The following is a 25,045-nucleotide window of genomic DNA, read 5'->3' as shown; positions in this document are numbered from 1 at the left end:
GATCAGTCAAATCCAGCAGAGACATTGACAGAGGAAAAGAGAGATCAGTCAAATCCAGCAGAGACATTGACAGAGGGAGAGAGAGATTAGTCAATCTAGCAGACATTGACAGAGTGAGAGAGAGATCAGTCAAATCCAGCAGAGACATTGACAGAGGGAGAGAGAGATTAGTCAATCTAGCAGAGACATTGACAGAGGAAGAGAGAGATCAGTCAAATCCAGCAGAGACATTGACAGAGGAAGAGAGAGAGAGATCAGTAAATCCAGCAGAGACACTGACAGAGGGAGAGAGAGATAAGTCAATCCAGCAGAGACATTGACAGAGGAAGAGAGAGAAAGATCAGTAAATCCAGCAGAGACACTGACAGAGGGAGAGAGAGAACAGTCAAATCCAGCAGAGACATTGACAGAGGGAGAGAGAGATCAATCAATCCAGCAGACACATTGACAGAGAAAGAGAGAGAGAGATCAGTCAAATCCAGCAGAGACATTGACAGAGGGAGAGAGAGATCAGTCAAATCCAGCAGAGACATTGACAGAGGGAGAGAGAGATCAGTCAATCCAGCAGACACATTGACAGAGGAAGAGAGAGAGAGATTAGTCAATCCATAAGACACATTGACAGAGGGAGAGAGAGATCAGTCAATCCAGCAGAGACATTGACAGAGGGAGAGAGAGATCAGTCAATCCAGCAAAAAAATTGACAGAGGGAGAGAGAGATCAGTCAATCCAGCACAAACATTGACAGAGGGAGAGAGAGATCAGTCAATCCAGCAAAAACATTGACAGAGGAAGAGAGAGAGATCAGTCAATCCAGCAAAAACATTGACAGAGGAAGAGAGAGATCAGTCAAATCCAGCAGAGACATTGACAGAGGAAAAGAGAGATCAGTCAAATCCAGCAGAGACATTGACAGAGGGAGAGAGAGATTAGTCAATCTAGCAGACATTGACAGAGTGAGAGAGAGATCAGTCAAATCCAGCAGAGACATTGACAGAGGGAGAGAGAGATTAGTCAATCTAGCAGAGACATTGACAGAGGAAGAGAGAGATCAGTCAAATCCAGCAGAGACATTGACAGAGGAAGAGAGAGAGAGATCAGTAAATCCAGCAGAGACACTGACAGAGGGAGAGAGAGATAAGTCAATCCAGCAGAGACATTGACAGAGGAAGAGAGAGAGAGATCAGTAAATCCAGCAGAGACACTGACAGAGGGAGAGAGAGAACAGTCAAATCCAGCAGAGACATTGACAGAGGGAGAGAGAGATCAATCAATCCAGCAGACACATTGACAGAGAAAGAGAGAGAGAGATCAGTCAAATCCAGCAGAGACATTGACAGAGGGAGAGAGAGATCAGTCAAATCCAGCAGAGACATTGACAGAGGGAGAGAGAGATCAGTCAATCCAGCAGACACATTGACAGAGGAAGAGAGAGAGAGATTAGTCAATCCATAAGACACATTGACAGAGGGAGAGAGAGATCAGTCAATCCAGCAGAGACATTGACAGAGGGAGAGAGAGATCAGTCAATCCAGCAAAAAAATTGACAGAGGGAGAGAGAGATCAGTCAATCCAGCACAAACATTGACAGAGGGAGAGAGAGATCAGTCAATCCAGCAAAAACATTGACAGAGGAAGAGAGAGAGATCAGTCAATCCAGCAAAAACATTGACAGAGGAAGAGAGAGATCAGTCAAATCCAGCAGAGACATTGACAGAGGAAAAGAGAGATCAGTCAAATCCAGCAGAGACATTGACAGAGGGAGAGAGAGATTAGTCAATCTAGCAGACATTGACAGAGTGAGAGAGAGATCAGTCAAATCCAGCAGAGACATTGACAGAGGGAGAGAGAGATCAGTCAATCCAGCAAAAACATTGACAGAGGAAGAGAGAGAGATCAGTCAATCCAGCAAAAACATTGACAGAGGAAGAGAGAGATCAGTCAAATCCAGCAGAGACATTGACAGAGGAAAAGAGAGATCAGTCAAATCCAGCAGAGACATTGACAGAGGGAGAGAGAGATTAGTCAATCTAGCAGACATTGACAGAGTGAGAGAGAGATCAGTCAAATCCAGCAGAGACATTGACAGAGGGAGAGAGAGATTAGTCAATCTAGCAGAGACATTGACAGAGGAAGAGAGAGATCAGTCAAATCCAGCAGAGACATTGACAGAGGAAGAGAGAGAGAGATCAGTAAATCCAGCAGAGACACTGACAGAGGGAGAGAGAGATAAGTCAATCCAGCAGAGACATTGACAGAGGAAGAGAGAGAAAGATCAGTAAATCCAGCAGAGACACTGACAGAGGGAGAGAGAGAACAGTCAAATCCAGCAGAGACATTGACAGAGGGAGAGAGAGATCAATCAATCCAGCAGACACATTGACAGAGAAAGAGAGAGAGAGATCAGTCAAATCCAGCAGAGACATTGACAGAGGGAGAGAGAGATCAGTCAAATCCAGCAGAGACATTGACAGAGGGAGAGAGAGATCAGTCAATCCAGCAGACACATTGACAGAGGAAGAGAGAGAGAGATTAGTCAATCCATAAGACACATTGACAGAGGGAGAGAGAGATCAGTCAATCCAGCAGAGACATTGACAGAGGGAGAGAGAGATCAGTCAATCCAGCAAAAAAATTGACAGAGGGAGAGAGAGATCAGTCAATCCAGCACAAACATTGACAGAGGGAGAGAGAGATCAGTCAATCCAGCAAAAACATTGACAGAGGAAGAGAGAGAGATCAGTCAATCCAGCAAAAACATTGACAGAGGAAGAGAGAGATCAGTCAAATCCAGCAGAGACATTGACAGAGGAAAAGAGAGATCAGTCAAATCCAGCAGAGACATTGACAGAGGGAGAGAGAGATTAGTCAATCCAGCAGAGACATTGACAGAGGAAGAGAGAGATCAGTCAAATCCAGCAGAGACATTGACAGAGGAAGAGAGAGAGAGATCAGTAAATCCAGCAGAGACACTGACAGAGGGAGAGAGAGATAAGTCAATCCAGCAGAGACATTGACAGAGGAAGAGAGAGAAAGATCAGTAAATCCAGCAGAGACACTGACAGAGGGAGAGAGAGAACAGTCAAATCCAGCAGAGACATTGACAGAGGGAGAGAGAGATCAATCAATCCAGCAGACACATTGACAGAGGAAGAGAGAGAGAGATTAGTCAATCCATAAGACACATTGACAGAGGGAGAGAGAGATCAGTCAATCCAGCAGAGATATTGACAGAGGGAGAGAGAGATCAGTCAATCCAGCAGAGATACTGAAAGAGGGAGAGAGAGATCAGTCAAATCCAGCAGAGACATTGACAGAGGGAGAGAGAGATCAGCCAAATCCAGCAGACACATTGACAGAGGAAGAGAGAGAGAGATTAGTCAATCCAGCAGACAAATTGACAAAGGGAGAGAGAGATCAGTCAATCCAGCAGAAACATTGACAGAGGGAGAGAGAGATCAATCAATCCAGCAGACTCATTGACAGAGGAAGAGAGAGAGAGATTAGTCAATCCATAAGACACATTGACAGAGGGAGAGAGAGATCAGTCAATCCAGCAGAGACATTGACAGAGGGAGAGAGAGATCAGTCAATCCAGCAGAGATATTGACAGAGGGAGAGAGAGATCAGCCAAATCCAGCAGACACATTGACAGAGGAAGAGAGAGAGAGATTAGTCAATCCAGCAGACAAATTGACAGAGGAAGAGAGAGAGAGATTAGTCAATCCAGCAGACAAATTGACAAAGGGAGAGAGAGATCAGTCAATCCAGCAGAAACATTGACAGAGGGAGAGAGAGATCAATCAATCCAGCAGACACATTGACAGAGGAAGAGAGAGAGAGATTAGTCAATCCAGCAGACAAATTGACAAAGGGAGAGAGAGATCAGTCAATCCAGCAGAAACATTGACAGAGGGAGAGAGAGATCAGTCAAATCCAGCAGAGACATTGACAGAGGAAGAGAGAGAGAAATCAGTAAATCCAGCAGAGACACTGACAGAGGAACAGAGTGATCAGTCAAATCCAGCAGAGACATTGAGAGAGGAACAGAGAGATCAGTCAAATCCAGCAGAGACATTGACAGAGGAAGAGAGAGAGAAATCAGTAAATCCAGCAGAGACACTGACAGAGGGAGAGAGAGATCAGTCAAATCCAGTAGAGACATTGACAGAGGAAGAGAGAGAGAAATCAGTAAATCCAGCAGAGACACTGACAGAGGGAGAGAGAGATCAGCCAAATCCAGCGAGACATTGACAGAGGGAGAGAGAGATCAGTCAATCCAGCAGAGACATTGACAGAGGAAGAGAGAGAGAGAGCAGTCAATCCAGCAGAGACATTGACAGAGGAAGAGAGAGAGAGAGCAGTCAATCCAGCAAGACATTCACAGAGGAAGAGAGAGAGAGATCAGTCAATCCAAAAGAGACATTGACAGAGGGAGAGAGAGATCAGTCAATCTAGCAGAGGCGTTGACAGAGGAAGAGAGAGAGAGATCAGTCAATCCAGCAAAAACATTGAAAGAGAGAGAGAGAGATGATCAGTCAATCCAGCAAAAACATTGACAGAGGAAGAGAGAGATCAGTCAAATCCAGCAGAGACATTGACAGAGGAAAAGAGAGATCAGTCAAATCCAGCAGAGACATTGACAGAGGGAGAGAGAGATTAGTCAATCTAGCAGACATTGACAGAGTGAGAGAGAGATCAGTCAAATCCAGCAGAGACATTGACAGAGGGAGAGAGAGATTAGTCAATCTAGCAGAGACATTGACAGAGGAAGAGAGAGATCAGTCAAATCCAGCAGAGACATTGACAGAGGAAGAGAGAGAGAGATCAGTAAATCCAGCAGAGGCATTGACAGAGGGAGAGAGAGATTAGTCAATCTAGCAGAGACATTGACAGAGGAAGAGAGAGATCAGTCAAATCCAGCAGAGACATTGACAGAGGAAGAGAGAGAGAGATCAGTAAATCCAGCAGAGACATTGACAGAGGGAGAGAGAGATTAGTCAATCTAGCAGAGACATTGACAGAGGAAGAGAGAGATCAGTCAAATCCAGCAGAGACATTGACAGAGGAAGAGAGAGATCAGTCAAATCGAGCAGAGATTGACAGAGGGAGAGAGAGATTAGTCAAATTCAGCAGAGACATTGACAGAGGGAGAGAGAGATCAGTCAATCCAGCAGAGACATTGACAGAGGGAGAGAGAGATCAGTCAAATCCAGCAGAGACATTGACAGAGGGAGAGAGAGATCAGTCAATCCAGCAGAAACATTGACAGAGGAACAGAGAGATCAGTCAAATCCAGCAGAGACATTGACAGAGGAAGAGAGAGAGAAATCAGTAAATCCAGCAGAGACACTGACAGAGGGAGAGAGAGATAAGTCAATCCAGCAGAGACATTGACAGAGGAAGAGAGAGAAAGATCAGTAAATCCAGCAGAGACACTGACAGAGGGAGAGAGAGATCAGTCAATCCAGCAGAGACATTGACAGAGGGAGAGAGAGATCAGTCAATCCAGCAGAGATACTGAAAGAGGGAGAGAGAGATCAGTCAAATCCAGCAGAGACATTGACAGAGGGAGAGAGAGATCAGCCAAATCCAGCAGACACATTGACAGAGGAAGAGAGAGAGAGATTAGTCAATCCAGCAGACAAATTGACAAAGGGAGAGAGAGATCAGTCAATCCAGCAGAAACATTGACAGAGGGAGAGAGAGATCAATCAATCCAGCAGACTCATTGACAGAGGAAGAGAGAGAGAGATTAGTCAATCCATAAGACACATTGACAGAGGGAGAGAGAGATCAGTCAATCCAGCAGAGACATTGACAGAGGGAGAGAGAGATCAGTCAATCCAGCAGAGATATTGACAGAGGGAGAGAGAGATCAGCCAAATCCAGCAGACACATTGACAGAGGAAGAGAGAGAGAGATTAGTCAATCCAGCAGACAAATTGACAGAGGAAGAGAGAGAGAGATTAGTCAATCCAGCAGACAAATTGACAAAGGGAGAGAGAGATCAGTCAATCCAGCAGAAACATTGACAGAGGGAGAGAGAGATCAATCAATCCAGCAGAGACATTGACAGAGGAAGAGAGAGAAAGATCAGTAAATCCAGCAGAGACACTGACAGAGGGAGAGAGAGATCAGTCAATCCAGCAGAGACATTGACAGAGGGAGAGAGAGATCAGTCAATCCAGCAGAGATACTGAAAGAGGGAGAGAGAGATCAGTCAAATCCAGCAGAGACATTGACAGAGGGAGAGAGAGATCAGCCAAATCCAGCAGACACATTGACAGAGGAAGAGAGAGAGAGATTAGTCAATCCAGCAGACAAATTGACAAAGGGAGAGAGAGATCAGTCAATCCAGCAGAAACATTGACAGAGGGAGAGAGAGATCAATCAATCCAGCAGACTCATTGACAGAGGAAGAGAGAGAGAGATTAGTCAATCCATAAGACACATTGACAGAGGGAGAGAGAGATCAGTCAATCCAGCAGAGACATTGACAGAGGGAGAGAGAGATCAGTCAATCCAGCAGAGATATTGACAGAGGGAGAGAGAGATCAGCCAAATCCAGCAGACACATTGACAGAGGAAGAGAGAGAGAGATTAGTCAATCCAGCAGACAAATTGACAGAGGAAGAGAGAGAGAGATTAGTCAATCCAGCAGACAAATTGACAAAGGGAGAGAGAGATCAGTCAATCCAGCAGAAACATTGACAGAGGGAGAGAGAGATCAATCAATCCAGCAGAGACATTGACAGAGGAAGAGAGAGAAAGATCAGTAAATCCAGCAGAGACACTGACAGAGGGAGAGAGAGAACAGTCAAATCCAGCAGAGACATTGACAGAGGGAGAGAGAGATCAATCAATCCAGCAGACACATTGACAGAGGAAGAGAGAGAGAGATTAGTCAATCCATAAGACACATTGACAGAGGGAGAGAGAGATCAGTCAATCCAGCAGAGACATTGACAGAGGGAGAGAGAGATCAGTCAATCCAGCAGAGATACTGAAAGAGGGAGAGAGAGATCAGTCAAATCCAGCAGAGACATTGACAGAGGGAGAGAGAGATCAGCCAAATCCAGCAGACACATTGACAGAGGAAGAGAGAGAGAGATTAGTCAATCCAGCAGACAAATTGACAAAGGGAGAGAGAGATCAGTCAATCCAGCAGAAACATTGACAGAGGGAGAGAGAGATCAATCAATCCAGCAGACTCATTGACAGAGGAAGAGAGAGAGAGATTAGTCAATCCATAAGACACATTGACAGAGGGAGAGAGAGATCAGTCAATCCAGCAGAGACATTGACAGAGGGAGAGAGAGATCAGTCAATCCAGCAGAGATATTGACAGAGGGAGAGAGAGATCAGCCAAATCCAGCAGACACATTGACAGAGGAAGAGAGAGAGAGATTAGTCAATCCAGCAGACAAATTGACAGAGGAAGAGAGAGAGAGATTAGTCAATCCAGCAGACAAATTGACAAAGGGAGAGAGAGATCAGTCAATCCAGCAGAAACATTGACAGAGGGAGAGAGAGATCAATCAATCCAGCAGACACATTGACAGAGGAAGAGAGAGAGAGATTAGTCAATCCAGCAGACAAATTGACAAAGGGAGAGGGAGATCAGTCAATCCAGCAGAAACATTGACAGAGGGAGAGAGAGATCAGTCAAATCCAGCAGAGACATTGACAGAGGAAGAGAGAGAGAAATCAGTAAATCCAGCAGAGACACTGACAGAGGAACAGAGTGATCAGTCAAATCCAGCAGAGACATTGAGAGAGGAACAGAGAGATCAGTCAAATCCAGCAGAGACATTGACAGAGGAAGAGAGAGAGAAATCAGTAAATCCAGCAGAGACACTGACAGAGGGAGAGAGAGATCAGTCAAATCCAGTAGAGACATTGACAGAGGAAGAGAGAGAGAAATCAGTAAATCCAGCAGAGACACTGACAGAGGGAGAGAGAGATCAGCCAAATCCAGCGAGACATTGACAGAGGGAGAGAGAGATCAGTCAATCCAGCAGAGACATTGACAGAGGAAGAGAGAGAGAGAGCAGTCAATCCAGCAGAGACATTGACAGAGGAAGAGAGAGAGAGAGCAGTCAATCCAGCAAGACATTCACAGAGGAAGAGAGAGAGAGATCAGTCAATCCAAAAGAGACATTGACAGAGGGAGAGAGAGATCAGTCAATCTAGCAGAGGCGTTGACAGAGGAAGAGAGAGAGAGATCAGTCAATCCAGCAAAAACATTGAAAGAGAGAGAGAGAGATGATCAGTCAATCCAGCAAAAACATTGACAGAGGAAGAGAGAGATCAGTCAAATCCAGCAGAGACATTGACAGAGGAAAAGAGAGATCAGTCAAATCCAGCAGAGACATTGACAGAGGGAGAGAGAGATTAGTCAATCTAGCAGACATTGACAGAGTGAGAGAGAGATCAGTCAAATCCAGCAGAGACATTGACAGAGGGAGAGAGAGATTAGTCAATCTAGCAGAGACATTGACAGAGGAAGAGAGAGATCAGTCAAATCCAGCAGAGACATTGACAGAGGAAGAGAGAGAGAGATCAGTAAATCCAGCAGAGGCATTGACAGAGGGAGAGAGAGATTAGTCAATCTAGCAGAGACATTGACAGAGGAAGAGAGAGATCAGTCAAATCCAGCAGAGACATTGACAGAGGAAGAGAGAGAGAGATCAGTAAATCCAGCAGAGACATTGACAGAGGGAGAGAGAGATTAGTCAATCTAGCAGAGACATTGACAGAGGAAGAGAGAGATCAGTCAAATCCAGCAGAGACATTGACAGAGGAAGAGAGAGATCAGTCAAATCGAGCAGAGATTGACAGAGGGAGAGAGAGATTAGTCAAATTCAGCAGAGACATTGACAGAGGGAGAGAGAGATCAGTCAATCCAGCAGAGACATTGACAGAGGGAGAGAGAGATCAGTCAAATCCAGCAGAGACATTGACAGAGGGAGAGAGAGATCAGTCAATCCAGCAGAAACATTGACAGAGGAACAGAGAGATCAGTCAAATCCAGCAGAGACATTGACAGAGGAAGAGAGAGAGAAATCAGTAAATCCAGCAGAGACACTGACAGAGGGAGAGAGAGATAAGTCAATCCAGCAGAGACATTGACAGAGGAAGAGAGAGAAAGATCAGTAAATCCAGCAGAGACACTGACAGAGGGAGAGAGAGATCAGTCAAATCCAGCAGAGACATTGACAGAGGAAGAGAGAGAAAGATCAGTAAATCCAGCAGAGACACTGACAGAGGGAGAGAGAGATCAGTAAATCCAGCAGAGACACTGACAGAGGGAGAGAGAGATCAGTCAAATCCAGCAGAGACATTGACAGAGGGAGAGAGAGATCAATCAATCCAGCAGACACATTGACAGAGGAAGAGAGAGAGAGATTAGTCAATCCAGCAGACACATTGACAGAGGGAGAGAGAGATCAGTTAATCCAGCAGAGACATTGACAGAGGGAGAGAGAGATCAATCAATCCAGCAGACACATTGACAGAGGAAGGGAGAGAGAGATCAATCAATCCAGCAGACACATTGACAGAGGAAGAGAGAGAGAGATTAGTCAATCCAGCAGACACATTGACAGAGGGAGAGAGAGATCAGTTAATCCAGCAGAGACATTGACAGAGGGAGAGAGAGATCAATCAATCCAGCAGACACATTGACAGAGGAAGAGAGAGCGAGATTAGTCAATCCAGCAGACAAATTGACAAAGGGAGAGAGAGATCAGTCAATCCAGCAGAGACATTGACAGAGGAAGAGAGAGAGAAATCAGTAAATCCAGCAGAGACACTGACAGAGGGAGAGAGAGATCAGTCAAATCCAGCAGAGACATTGACAGAGGAACAGAGAGATCAGTCAAATCCAGCAGAGACATTGACAGAGGAAGAGAGAGAGAAATCAGTAAATCCAGCAGAGACACTGACAGAGGGAGAGAGAGATAAGTCAATCCAGCAGAGACATTGACAGAGGAAGAGAGAGAAAGATCAGTAAATCCAGCAGAGACACTGACAGAGGGAGAGAGAGATCAGTCAAATCCAGCAGAGACATTGACAGAGGGAGAGAGAGATCAGCCAAATCCAGCGAGACATTGACAGAGGGAGAGAGAGATCAGTCAATCCAGCAGACACATTGACAGAGGAAGAGAGAGAGAGAGATTAGTCAATCCAGCAGACACATTGACAGAGGGAGAGAGAGATCAGTCAATCCAGCAGAGACATTGACAGAGGAAGAGATAGATCAGTCAATCCAAAAGAGACATTGACAGAGGGAGAGAGAGATCAATCAATCCAGCAGAAACATTGACAGAGGAAGAGAGAGATCAGTCAATCCAGCAGAGACATTGACAGAGGAAGAGATAGATCAGTCAATCCAGCAGAAACATTGACAGAGGGAGAGAGATCAGTCAATCCAGCAGAAACATTGACAGAGGAAGAGAGAGATCAGTCAATCCAGCATAGACATTGACAGAGGAAGAGATAGATCAGTCAATCCAAAAGAGACATTGACAGAGGGAGAGAGAGATCAGTCAATCCAGCAGAAACATTGACAGAGGGAGAGAGATCAGTCAATCCAGCAGAAACATTGACAGAGGAAGAGAGAGATCAGTCAATCCAGCATAGACATTGACAGAGGAAGAGATAGATCAGTCAATCCAAAAGAGACATTGACAGAGGGAGAGAGAGATCAGTCAATCCAGCAGAAACATTGACAGAGGGAGAGAGATCAGTCAATCCAGCAGAGACATTTACAGAGGGAGAGAGATCAGTCAATCCAAAAGAGACATTGACAGAGGGAGAGAGAGATCAGTCAATCCAGCAGAAACATTGACAGAGGGAGAGAGATCAGTCAATCCAGCAGAAACATTAACAGAGGGAGAGAGAGATCAGTCAATCCAAAAGAGACATTGACAGAGGGAGAGAGAGATCAGTCAATCCAGCAGAAACATTGACAGAGGGAGAGAGATCAGTCAATCCAGCAGAGACATTTACAGAGGGAGAGAGATCAGTCAATCCAAAAGAGACATTGACAGAGGGAGAGAGAGATCAGTCAATCCAGCAGAAACATTGACAGAGGGAGAGAGATCAGTCAATCCAGCAGAAACATTGACAGAGGGAGAGAGATCAGTCAATCCAGCAGAAACATTAACAGAGGGAGAAAGAGATCAGTCAATCCAGCCAAAACATTGACAGAGGGAGAAGGAAATCAGTCAATCCAGCAGAAACATTGACAGAGGGAGAAGGAAATGACTCAATCCAGCAGAGATATTGACAGAGGAAGAGAGAGATCAGCCAATCCAGCAGAGATTTTGACAGAGGGAGAGAGAGATCAGTCAATCCAGCAGAGACATTGACCGAGGGAGACAGATCAGTCAATCCAGCAGAGGCATTGACAGAGGAAGAGAGAGATCAGTCAATCCAGCAGAAACATTGACAGAGGGAGAGGGAAATCAGTCAATCCAGCAGAAACATTGACAGAGGGAGAAGGAAATCAGTCAATCCAGCAGAAACATTGACAGAGGAAGAGAGAGATCAGTCAATCCAGCAGAAACATTGACAGAGGAAGAGATAGATCAGTCAATCCAGCAGAAACATTGACAGAGGGAGAGGGAAATCAGTCAATCCAGCAGAAACATTGACAGAGGGAGAAGGAAATCAGTCAATCCAGCAGAAACATTGACAGAGGAAGAGAGAGATCAGTCAATCCAGCATAGACATTGACAGAGGAAGAGATAGATCAGTCAATCCAGCAGAAACATTGCCAGAGGGAGAAGGAAATCAGTCAATCCAGCAGAAACATTGACAGAGGGGGAGAGATCAGTCAATCCAAAAGAGACATTGACAGAGGGAGTGAGAGATCAGTCAATCCAGCAGAGACATTGACAGAGGGAAAGAGATCAGTCAATCCATCAGAAACAGTGAGGCAGAGAGAGAGATCAGGAAACCCCCAGGAAAGTCATCCACAGGACTGATCACAGCGAGAGAGAGAAAGAGAACGAGAAATAATATCAATCTAACAGAGCCATCTACTGGGAATAATTCGAGAGAGAGATAATATCAGCACAACAGAACAATCTATTTGGATCAAATCAAGTGACAATGTATCCCAACATCCAAATGAATGAAAATATCAACACAACAGAAACATCCACAGGGAATGATCCAAGAGAGAGTGAGATAACATCAACCCAGCATAGCCATTTACTGGGAATCATCAAGAGAGAGAAAGAGTTAATATCAACCCTACTGAACCACCTACTGGGAATGATCTGAGAAAGAGAGATATGTACTGTTGCGAATGCTTGGAGTGCTGTGTGTCAGTGCTGCTGTTCTCAGGTTGTGTGTGTGTGTGTGGGGAAGCTGTTGATATTCAGTGTGCTGTGTGTATGGGTGGTGCTGATGCTCAGTGTGCTGTTGATGCACAGGGTGCTGTGTTTATGTGGGTGCTGCTGATGCTCGGTGCTCTGTTTATGTGGGTGCTTCTGTTCTCAGGTGCTGTGTGTATGTGGGTGCTGTTGATGCTAAGGGTGCTGCTGATGCTCAGGGCACTGTGTTATATAGGTGCTGCTGATACTCAGGGTCTGCTGATGCTCAGGGTGCTGTGTGTATGTGGGTGTTGTTTATGCTCAGGATGCAGTGATTATGTGGGTGCTGTTGATGTTCAGGGTGTTGTGTTTGTATGGATGCTACTGATGCTCAGGGTGCTGTCTTTATATGGCTGCTGCTGATGCTAAGGATGCTGTGTTTATATGGGTGCTGCTGATACTCAGGGTGCTGTGTTTATATGGCTGCTGCTGATACTCAGGGTGCTGTGTTTATATGTGTGTTGCTGATGCTCAGGGTGCTGTATTTCTATGGGTGATGCTGATACTCAGGGTTCTGTGTTTATATGGGTGCTGTTGATGCTCAGGGTGCTTTGTGGGTGCTGTTGATGCTCAGGGTTCTGTGTTTACATGGGTGCTGTTGATGCTCAGGGTGCTGTGTTTACATGGGTGCTGTTGATGCTCAGGATTCTGTGTTTATATGGGTGCTGTTGATGCTCAGGGTGCTTTGTGGGTGCTGTTGATGCTCAGGGTTCTGTGTTTACATGGGTGCTGTTGATGCTCAGGGTGCTGTGTTTACATGGGTGCTGTTGATGCTCAGGATTCTGTGTTTATATGGGTGCTGTTGATGCTCAGGGTGCTTTGTGGGTGCTGTTGATGCTCAGGGTTCTGTGTTTACATGGGTGCTGTTGATGCTCAGGGTGCTGTGTTTACATGGGTGCTGTTGATGCTCAGGGTGCTGTGTTTACATGGGTGCTGTTGATGCTCAGGGTTCTGTGTTTACATGGGTGCTGTTGATGCTCAGGATTCTGTGTTTATATGGGTGCTGTTGATGCTCAGGGTGCTTTGTGGGTGCTGTTGATGCTCAGGGTTCTGTGTTTACATGGGTGCTGTTGATGCTCAGGGTGCTGTGTTTACATGGGTGCTGTTGATGGTCAGGGTGCTGTGATCCAGCTCTCAGTGGGGGAGCTGCAGTCGCTGCGGAACCTTTGTTTGTGTCCATTGGAGGGAGCCGGTGGGTTTGTAGCGCGGCACAGGTCTGAGGTTGCCACGTCTGAGCGGAGCGGAAGCGGGTGTGGGACCGGGGTCGCGAACGGAGCAATGGTGAGTCGGCGGCGGGTTGTCACCTGGCGACCCCGCTCTAACCGGGTCTCGGGTCCCGAGCCGGGTGTGGGGTGCGGCATCGTTGGAGGCGGCCAGAACAGGCCGGGTGGCCCCTGGATCGAGGGCCTGCCCGGCCTGGTGGGTGCCGAAGGTCCGGGGGGAGGGTGGGTGTATGTAAGAGGAGGCTTGAGGAGAGTGTTGTGCCTATGGCGGAGAGAGAGTTGGCCCTGGCCCAGAGTGGGAGCTCTGCTCCTGTGGACTGGGGAGGCCCCAGCATGGAATTGTTTTATATTGTGTTATGTCAGGGGGACAGATGAGGGAAGGAGATTTAATCAGCTCGAGCTGCAGTCCCTGTTCTGCACAATTCCTGGTTTGGAGTCATTTTCCTTTTTCAGCAGCAGTGGGACTCTTGACACATCATCTCTCTCCCAGTGGCAGCTACCACATCTTACATTAACTCTTCAACTGCTCTCTGCCTTTGTCCAGTTTCTCCCTCGCTGACCATCTAAATCCTTCTACCCCATACCTTTTACTCCCTCCTTGAACATTGCTGCCTGTTCATCAGTCCCGTTCCAATGAGACTCTGAGATGAACTCTGTTAGGTCCCACAATCACAGAAAGAACTGACGACAACTGCCTCCAGTGGATCATCTCAGTGGCTGCGTGTTAATGTTTTGACCAGTATAAGCCAAGATGGCTCCAAGTTCAACCTCTGGGTCTGTTCTGAGACAGTGGGGATGCTTTAAGTGATCTTAGGACAATCTCTCAATAGAAATATATTCCATTGAGAAAGACACCATGCAAAGGATGCAGCATCCACAGCTCACTAAGGAAGTTAGGGATTGTATCAAATTAAATGAAAAGGCATACAGTGCTGCAAAGAGTATTGGGAGGCCAGAAGATTGGGAAAATTTTAGAAAACAGCAAACGACTACTTAAAAAAAGGGAGAAATTAAAGTATGAAAGTATGAGAGAAATAGAAAAATAGACTGTAAAAGGTTTCACAAGTATGTAAAAGGGAAAATAGTAGCTAAAGAAAGTGTTGTTCCCTTGGAGGATGAGACTGGGGAATTAATAATGGGAAACCAGGAAATGGCAGAGTGTTTGAACAAGTATTTTGTATCTGTCTTCACAGTACAAGATGTAAAAAGCATCCTAAGAAGAGTAGAAAATCAAGAGACAAAAGGGAGGGAGGAAATTAAAACTATCAATAGAGAAAACTAATGGGACTAAAGGCTGACAAGTCCCCTGGACCTGATAGCCTGCATACTAGGGTCTTAAAAGAAGTGCGGCAGAGATAGTGGATGCATTGGTTGTAATCTTCCAAAATTCTGGAATGGTCACAGCAGATTGGAAAACTGCAAATGTAACACCTCTATTTAAGAAAGGAGGGAGACAGAAAGCAGGAAACTATATGCCAGTTCATGTAACATCTATCATTGGGAAAGTGCTAGAATCCATTATTAAGGAAGTAACAGCAGAACATTTAGAAAATCATAATACAATCAGGCAAAGTCAACATGGTTTAATGAAAGGGAAATAGTGTTTGACAAATTTATTAGAGTTCTTTGAGGATGTAACAAGCAGTGTGGATAAAGGGGAACCAGTAGCGACCATGGGAGTGGTAATGTCACTGGACTAGTAATCCAGACTAATGCCCGAGGGACACGGGTTCAGATCCCACCACGGCAGTTGGTAGAATTTAAATTCAATTAATAAAAAAGAAATCTGGAATTGAAAGCTAGTCTGTATCGTCAATTGTTGTAAAAATCCATCTGGTTCACTAATGTCCTTTTAGGAAGGAAATCTGTTGTCCTTACCTGGTCTGAGCTACATGTAGTTGACTCTTAACTTCCACTCCATTGTCAAGCACAATCAGGGATGGACAACAAATGCTGGCCTTGCCAGTGACACCCACATCCCATGAAGGAATAAAAAAAACTTGTATTATATTTGGATTTCTGAAAGGCATTCGATAAGGTGCCACATAAAAGGTTACTACCCAAAATAAGAGCTCATGGTGTTGGGGGTAATATATTAGCATGGATAGAGGATTGGCTACCTAAGAGGAAGCAGAGAGTCAGGATAAATGGGTCATTTTCAGGTTGGTGACTCTTACTAGTGGGGTGCCACAGGGATCAGTGCTGGGCCTCAACAATTTGCATCTACCCTGCAAGCCCCCTCAGAATCTTATGTTTCAATAAGATCACTTCTCATTCTTCTGAACTCCAATGAGTATAGGCCCAACTTACTCAACCTTTCCTTATAAAAGCAACTCCTCCATCCCAGGAATTACCCTAGAGAACCTTTGCTGAAATGCTTCCAATGGAATTATATCCCTCAAGTAAGGAGACCAAAACTGTGCATAGTACTGTGGGTAAGATCTCACCAATGCCCTGTACAGTTGAAGCAAAACTTCATTACTTTTATACTCAATCCCCCTTGCAAATTAGACTTGCTTTCTGCCATATTTTCCACAATAGCCAGTGAGATTTTAGTTTTCTACGTTAAAAAAAAAAGTTCCTAGTTTCCAACTTCAGCTTTCGGCGACCATTCTCTGCTACCACGTTAAACTCCAGAAAGCTTGTTGTGAAAGGATGATGCTGGAGCCTGTCTTTACTCAATTTTACAGAGTAACAGGATTAAAAATGGTAACTCCACTCAAAGCCCTCCATCAGTCTCTGTAAGAGTCTCCTTATAAGTGGTCAAGTGAGATCCCAGTTAACACCCTCCACCTGCATATAATTAAACAATACACAATTAACATCTTATTGAATGCCGGAGTAGGCTTGAGGAGCTGAGTGGCCTGCTCCTCCTATTTCTTATGTTCTTGGACTCAGGAAGGGCAGGAGTAATATCTGTCCAGGTTCCCACTCCTGACTGCTATCCAATTACACCTCCACCCAGAGGTGAAGGGTACGTGTCTAGCTTACCAAATCACCCAGCCGACCATAATGATGCTTTGGGGGAACAGAGGAAACAACATTGCATTCCATGTTCTTATGACATCCCAAAGTATCCCTGAGTGGTAACAGTTTCAAAAGGTTGTGGATTCAAGCCAAGTCCATGACTTGAGCACCGAATCTATGCTGGCATTTCAGTGCAATAGTAAAGGAGTACTGCACAGTTGGAGTTGCCATCTTTTGGGAGAGATTTGAAACCAGTGCCTTATGCCTGTTCAGGTGGGCACACAAGTCTGGTGGAAGCAGATTCGTAGAATCCTGGAATGATACAGCACAGAACGAGGTTGTTCGGCCCATCATGTCTGTGTCAGAGTAACTTTCAGAAGGGATTGGATATATACTTGAAAAGGAGAAATTTGCAGTGCTGTGGGGAAAGAACAAGGGAGTGGGAAAAATTGATTTGCTGAATGGTCTCCTGTGCTGTAAGATTCTGGCTTGTTAATTAATCACTGTTTGTAGGTTTGTAGTGGAGCTCCCCAAGGGTCTGTGTTCGAACCCTTACTGTTCCTGATACATATTAATGACCTAGGTCTTGGTGTACGGGGCACAATTTCAAAATTTGTGGATGATACAAGACTTGGGAACATTGTGAACTGTGAGGAGGATAGTGTAGAACTTCAAAAGGACATAGACGAGTTGGTGGAATGGATGGACAAGTGGCAGATGAAATTTAATGCAGAGAAATGTGAAGTGAATAATTTTGGTAGGAAGAACATGGAGAGACAATATAAAATAAAGGGTACATTTGTAAAGTGGGTGCAGGAGAAGAGGGATCTGGGTGTATATGTGCATAAATCATTGAAGGTGGCAGGATGGGTTGAGAGCGCGATTAATAGACCATACAGTATCCTAGGCTTCATTAATAGGGACATAGAGTACAAAGATAAGGGACCTATGTTAAACTTGTGTAGAACACTGGATTGGGCTCAGCTGGAGTATTGTGCCCAGTTCTGGGTGCCACACATTAGGAAAGATGTGAAGGCATTGGAGAGTGCAGAAAAAAGGTCGGTTCATGAGAATGGTTCCAGGGATGAGGAACTTAAGTTATGTGGATAGACTGAGAAGTTGGGACTGTTCTCTTTGGATAACAGAAGCTTGAGAGGAGATTTGATAGAGGTGTTCAAAATCATGAGGGGTCTGGACAGGGTAGATAGGGAAAAACTGTTCCCATTGGCAGAGGGATCGAGAACAAGTGTACACAGATTCAAGATAATTGGCAAAAGCAGCAATAGTGACACGAGGAAAAACTTTCATGCAGTGAGTGGTTAGTCTGGAAAGTACTGTCTGAGAGTGCGGTAGAGGCAGGTTCAATTGAGGTATTCAAGAGGGGATTGGATTGTTAACTGAAAAGGAAGAATGTGCAAGGCTACAGGAAGAAGGCGGGGGAGTGACACGAGATAAACTAACTGCTCTTTCGGAGAGCCAGCGCTCATACGACGGGCCGAATGGCTGTCTTCTGTCCTGTAACCATTCTGTGAAGTATGTTAAATGGATTTTGATAAATCTTATTTAGTGGTTTTTTGCAGAGTAGGAAGCTTCAGAACTGTTAAGTCAGAGAATGGGTTATACCCTCATATTTCATCACCTGGACCTGGGTTCAAATCATAACTCCAACTGAGGATACGAGTTTCCTCTGTCAGCAGATTATAAGGGCTTTATGCGAAGTGAGTTGTTGAGGGAGGCGGGCAGGGAGGGAGACCCACAACAGAAAATTTAACATTAATTTGCAACCTATTCAGAGAGACCACAGGTTCGCTGGCATGCAAACAAAAGAAGTCACACTGTTAAATTATGAACACTTTGCTGAGGTTGTGACTGGGGCATTTAACTGGAAGTGTTGGATACTGGGACTGGGTGGCATGTATGGGAAGAATGCTGGAAATGGGCTAAACATCCTTTGCCTTCCTTAACAGAAAAGATCACATTTTGGAAAAAAGCTGTTCTGGTAATTTCACTTAATCTTTCTTTTTTACATAGGTTTCTGTAATTAACACGGTGGATACGTCCCACGAGGATATGATTGTAAGTGGATTGGCCATTCTTATTACAGCGTGAACTCTCAAAAGACTGCAATTTGCTTAATCATTCCTGCCAAAAGCATTTAGAGATTGATTCACTTTATTGGGAATGTAGTTCAGTCTGAATACTGAGGTTTCTATTAAGATATGTTTGTATCTCTGTGTGAATGCTTGAATCTAGCTATGTGATGGGTAAGGAGGTGGAGAACTCAATATTAGGAAATTCCCTAATTGTTATGATCCTATACAGCAGAGCAAAGTCCTGCAGCAGTAAAACCGTTCATGAGTACTTGTGTTTTAGTATGACCTGGGTTCAAATGCATTCCAGTATCTGACCTGGGAGTATTTAAAGAGAGTGTGTATAGGAAGCTTTACCCTGTATCTGATCTGTGCTGTATTTGACCCAGGAGTATTTAAAGGGACAGTGTAGAGGGAACTTTACTGTGTATCCAGTCCGTACTCTGCCTCATCTGAGGAATACTTAATGCTGATTTGGGTGGATAAAATGGAACATTGTTCCAATTTTACGAGATTACCCTCACCTGGAAGATCACAGAAATGCCCTAAAAAACAAAATTGAATAAAACCATCATAAAAGGGCATGTATCACATGTAATAAATAGTTGTCTTGGAGTGATTCACGAGCCTGCAATCTAATCAGGTTTCAGATAACTAAACTCCTTGAGCTTTGTTTGCTTACGTGTGCTTAAGTTGATGAATGAAGGTGCTGCAGTTCTATTTTCTATATTGCACCTTGCGTTCACTCACCAATCAGGTGATCAAATGGCCAGAACAGCACACCTCTAAGTGACTATCACTTTACAATTCAAACATCAGGGGTGGGCACTTTGTTGCAGTTTAATTTTTTTTCTTTGGTAAATAGTAACATGAAAATTAGGAGTAAGCAGGAAGTCGGCCATCCTTCGGAGGTTGATGTAATTTGCCAGGGAAAGCCCTTGAAGTGGATGATGGGAATGGTTTCAGGTGATAACTGGATCTCTGGGGAGGATTGGGTTGATGTACCTTGCGAACATTAACTATATCATTGTAGTTTAATGAATTGATCATTGTTCAATGCACAAAAACAGAATGATGGCAATGTCCAACAGGTCAGGCAGCGTCTCTGGAGAGAAAAACAGAGTTAACGTCACTAAATCTGTTTTTTTTCTCTCCACAGATGCTTCCTGACCTGCTGAGTATTTCCAGCATTTTCTGTTATTGATTTCCAGCATCTGCTTTTGTACTGTGATCATTGTTCAGTTTGAACTTGCTGTGTTTATGCCCGTCATTAATGCTTCAATGCAGATGCTTTGAGGTGTCCTTTACTTTAAATATCTATAAACTATCTATAATCACAGGTAGTGCTGCCACTGCTCCACCCCAAAGCAGACAGTTCTGAGCATTTGTGAGGGAGGCCAGGGGTGTCTCTGCAGATTGTGACTGGCACCTGAAGATCAGGGAAAGGGAGGGATTGAGGGCTGACAGAAAGAGGCTTGTTTCAGTTATGAAGACAGATTGGAGAAGTTAGGACTGTTTTCCTTGGAAAAGAGTAGGCTGAGGTGATTTGATAGAGGTATTCAAAATCATGAGGGGTCTGGACAGAGTAGATAGAGAGAAACTGTTCCCATTCGTGAAAGGATTGAGAACGAGAAGGTACAGATTTAAAGTATTTGGTAAGAGAAGCAAAAGTGACATGAGGAAAAACTTTTTCACGCAGCAAGTGATTGCTGCCTGAAAAAGTGATGGAGGCAGGTTCAATTGAAGCATTCAAAAGGAAACTAGACAGTTATCTGGAAAGGAAGAATGTTCAGGGTTATGTGGAGAAGGCAGGGGAATGGGACTGAAGGAATTTCAGAGAGCCAGTGCGGACACAGGTCGAATGGCCGCCTCCTGCGCTGTAACAATTCTGTGATTCTGTTTCTGTCGCCTAAACTCTTATTCCCGAATACATTTAAGCCGGCACTGCAATTATTTCTAACAGCAGGCTGTCCATTGCACATCTCAGAAACTGCAGTGCACTGTGTCTCATTTCTGTGCATCACTGTACAGGCTCTCACTTTGCAAGAGGAACTCAGAAAAGTAATTATTTTTAGTTTTTCGAGCATATTAGGAAGGGCATCAGGTGACCAGAGCAGTGCTACAATGAAGGAAAGCATGCACAGATAAATTCAGTAATTTTTTTGAAAGGGGGGAGAGGCAGACAAGCAGAGACAAATATAGTCGTGCTCTGTAATTTTGAATCATTTAAAGCAAAAACCTCCACAGATACCAGCGCACTCATGCAAGTTGTATAATAGAGAGTACATGCCCATGTATAAGGTACGTTCTGGGGTTTATTGGAGATTTTGGAAATGGTTTATCCGTAGAATGCTGGATGCTCAGGAGTGAATTGCATGCTGTGATGTGATCAATGATATAGGTAGGTCTGTGATTTAGTTCTTAATCATCACCATGAGAATAAAAAACAAAACTGGTGCCAGTCACATCTAGAAAGAGACAAGCTCCTGAAGAGAATATTGGGCAAAGAAGAGGACCAAAGTGGCATGAGCTGTGTACCACCCCCATCAGAAACCAGCCTGCCCACAGTAAAACAACAACTTGTATTTATATACTGCCTTTAACATAATAAAACATCCTAAGGTGTTTCACAGGGACAATTTCAAACAAAATTTGACACCAAGCCACATAAAGAGAGATGAAGATTGATGACTAAAAGCTCATTCGAGAGGTTGGTTTTAAAGAGTGTCTTAAAGGACGAAAGAGAGATGGAGAGGTTCAGGGAGGGAACAACAGAGTTTAGTACGCAGGCACCTGAAGTGATTGCCATCGATGGTGAAGCAATTAAAATCAGGGATGCTCCAAAGGCTAAAATTCGACGAGCAGAGATACCTCAAAGGGTTGTGGAGCTGGAAGAGATTACAGAGATACGGAGGAAGGAGGACATGGAGGGATTTGAGGATGAGAATTTTAAAATCGAGCTACTGTAAAAGATGGGGTTAACCTGCTGCTTTTATGAAACTATTTAAATTTACAGAACACCCTTATTAAAAAAACTTGTTCATTTTTTGGGGGGGATGTAAAGATTGTTGAGATTAATTTGTACTCATTTACTTTCTCTCATTCTATTGAAATGGTAGCTGTCTTGTGTTTATTTACTTTGCTGCATGAAGAGAGTTCTGTCTTCTACCTGGTGACTCTGTGTAGCATGGCCATTACGTTTGAGAGTTCAGTGAATGGGGGGGAGTTATGGACACAAACTGAGCCCTCCACTCTATCACCTTCTGTACCCCTCCCCATATAGGCCAGCCTAACTTGGCACCACGCTGAGCAAGGATTATCTGTCTATGCCAAAAGGTCTTTTCTGGCCCATTGTGCGCTGCAATTCTGCTGAGTGCTAACAAAATATTAGACAGTGAAGATCACCGCATGCGCAATTCCAGCATAGTGATCGGAAATGGAAATATTTACACTTTGTTTTAACCCTCCCAGCGTATTCCAGAGGTGTTAAGACCAACCTTCTGCATAAATCAGGGATTGAAACAGTGAATTATCAGTACTGCACTGGAGTTAAATGGTGAGGAACGCCACAGTATTTTAACCAGAAAGCTGTTGATTTTCCATTCATTCACAAAGTGAACACTAATTTGTGATCATACTGTGAAGACGCTAAATGTAAGTGATCTAAATGAACAAATGAAAATAGCCTGGCTGACACTGACCATATCAGGGCGCACTTCATCTGCGGGGGTTCCCCTCGCTTCAATACTTTCACTTTCTACATGATTCAATACCTTTATTTATATTCATTGCATAATTAGCAGTCACACCAAGGCCCTCGGGTATAATATTTACACAGGCAGCACACTCAACATCATAACCCATGTTCCCACATGTGCTTTTTGGTCGCAGTTGTAGACTTACCACTTTGTAGAAGTTTGAGCACAGTGGGTGACCATTTTTTGTCCAGGGTCGCGAACTCTGGGAGCTTCATTGCTTGACTTCCTGCCACCAGTCGACTCGTGCCCATGTTGCCGCCATTGGTTGGCCAGCACGTGGATCCTTACAGTGCACTGCCTAGTCACTTCTGTTGGAAAGCGAATGGACTCTTCTTCACTGATTGGGTAATTCTTGACTGTCAGTGGAATGGCCTATTCCCCATCTCTGCTTTACGTAGGGCGGGTGGGGGAGGTGGGTGGGAACCGTCCGCCCACCCCAGGCCAATCCAGTCCCTTAAGTGACTGGTTGGGCGGCCGAGGACCAAGAAAAGCTGCCTGGCAAAACCAGGTGGCTGTCGAGCGTCCCGGGATGGCCCTCATGATCGAGCCACCCCCGCTACCCCAACCACCCCCATGTCCCACCGCACCCTCCCCTCCCCCCCCCCCCCCCCACAAACGACCGCCCCTGCCTCACCAGGGCCTGACTAATTACCCCCGGCGAGGCAACCAAAACTTCCCTGCCTTCCAGGCTCCCAGGCATTTTCTGTGCATGCTGGGCTGCAGTCAAGTGGGTGGAAGTCCCGCCTCACACCAGTTGAAGCCTGGGGACCCGCAAAATACAGGTCAGATTCCCAGGCGAGGTGAAAGCGGGTTCTCCGTCAACTTTTACGTCAAGCCAAATCTCTTGCCTGTTCGCAATGGTGCACTTTTGACGTAATTATACCATACAGAAAACTTTCAAATAACACTGGCCACTCAGGTTATCTGCCCTCAAACTGGATAATAAATCATGTATATTGCAGTTACTGATCTTTGAACTTGTTAAAAACTTGTCCTTTAATCCAATTCACAGCAAATAAAATCAGTTAATGACTGTTTCTAACATGGTCATTGAAACATAATAAATTTTTTACTATGTCCTCCCCGACAGTTTTTGAAACTGCAAATGCAGCATGGAGTTTGTTAAGGAATTGTAGACAGTTCATCGTAGATTAAGGTTTATTAAAGCCATCTGTTACATTCTATGTACTAACTATTGTATATTGGTTTGCAGCATCCTGTTTTTGCCAATATCACTCAGCCCCTTACACCGTACTGTTGTATACATGAGGAATTTACAGTGCTGACTTCTGGAGATTCCTTGCATTTTCTTGCCTGTTTTTTCCTCAGTTCAAGTTCAGGAACAATGTGATTCCAAATGGATAGCAGCGGAATTGTGACATTAATCTAGAAGTAAAAGTCCAGCAACTTTCAACATGTCACTGAGTAATACATGCTGGAGTGTAGAAATCGAGACATTCCCTAAGGATTTATGCCATTTTAAAATGAGTTTACATTACACAGGCCTTTAAGCTTGTGTTTTAAAATAACTTAGCTGCTAGGGAGTGGGGGACAGAGAGAAAGGGTGGGGGGGTGGGGAGGAGGAACAGAGAGAAAGAGGGATGTCCAACCTTTTTGTGTTGGGGGCCACATTACAATTTTTGTCTTACATAAGGGGCTACTGAGACAATTTCGGAAAGACAAAGGCATTAAAAATTTAGCTTACTATGAATCAAAACAACAAATGTGCATTTTTGCAAAGAAGCTTTAAGTGAGAAGACTAATTTATTGACTTGCTCTCTTGCCACTATGTTGGATACTGATTTAGTGAGATACCTAACATTTTTTCTCTTGCACAAGTCGTCAGTGTCTGCCCACAGATTTGTTGTAGTGATGCGGAGTATTCCAGATAGATGTTCATCTGTTAGGAGTGATCTTGATCGCACCTGCTCTCTCTGTCTATCTTTCTTATTCTGCCACTCCCCGCCTCCCCCCCTCTGCCACTCCCCGCCTCTCCCCCCCCCCCCCACTCCCCGCCTCCACCCCCCCCCCACTCCCCGCCTCCCCCCCCCCCCACTCCCCGCCTCCCCCCCCCCCCACTCCCCGCCTCCCCCCCCCACTCCCCGCCTCCCCCCCCACTCCCCGCCTCCCCCCCCCACGCCCCGCCTCCCCCCCACTCCCCGCCTCTTCCCCCCCCACTCCCCGCCTCTTCCCCCCCCCCCACTCCCCGCCTCTTCCCCCCCCCCACTCCCCGCCTCTTCCCCCCCCCCACTCCCCGCCTCTTCCCCCCCCCACTCCCCGCCTCTTCCCCCCCCCCACTCCCCGCCTCTTCCCCCCCCCACTCCCCGCCTCTTCCCCCCCCACTCCCCGCCTCTTCCCCCCCCACTCCCCGCCTCTTCCCCCCCCACTCCCCGCCTCTTCCCCCCCACTCCCCGCCTCTTCCCCCCCCCACTCCCCGCCTCTTCCCCCCCCCCCCACTCCCCGCCTCTTCCCCCCCCCCCACTCCCCGCCTCTTCCCCCCCCCACTCCCCGCCTCTTCCCCCCCCCACTCCCCGCCTCTTCCCCCCCCCACTCCCCGCCTCTTCCCCCCCCCACTCCCCGCCTCTTCCCCCCCCCACTCCCCGCCTCTTCCCCCCCCC

At 45.5% G+C, this 25,045-nt stretch overlaps 1 protein-coding gene across 2 annotated transcripts in view; it reads left to right on the top strand.

Moving 5' to 3' along the window:
* Positions 1–13,581: 13,581 nt before the first annotated feature.
* Positions 13,582–25,045, top strand: part of sec13 (SEC13 homolog, nuclear pore and COPII coat complex component) — a 52,024-nt gene continuing 40,560 nt past the window's right edge. The window contains exons 1-2 of one of the 2 annotated variants that reach the window (XM_068051435.1): positions 13,582–13,670; positions 18,611–18,655. In XM_068051435.1, the coding sequence (XP_067907536.1) occupies positions 13,668–13,670; positions 18,611–18,655 (48 nt within the window). In that variant the 5' untranslated portion in view covers positions 13,582–13,667. Of the gene's footprint in view, positions 13,671–18,087; positions 18,113–18,610; positions 18,656–25,045 lie in introns of those variants that run through there. The other variant, XM_068051436.1, reaches the window with a different exon arrangement.

Source organism: Heterodontus francisci, chromosome 19, assembly GCF_036365525.1.
Source record: "Heterodontus francisci isolate sHetFra1 chromosome 19, sHetFra1.hap1, whole genome shotgun sequence".
Taxonomy (NCBI): Eukaryota; Metazoa; Chordata; class Chondrichthyes; order Heterodontiformes; family Heterodontidae; genus Heterodontus; species Heterodontus francisci.
The sequence above is the reverse complement of the archived record's forward strand: the minus strand, read 5'-3'. Positions and strand labels throughout refer to the sequence as shown.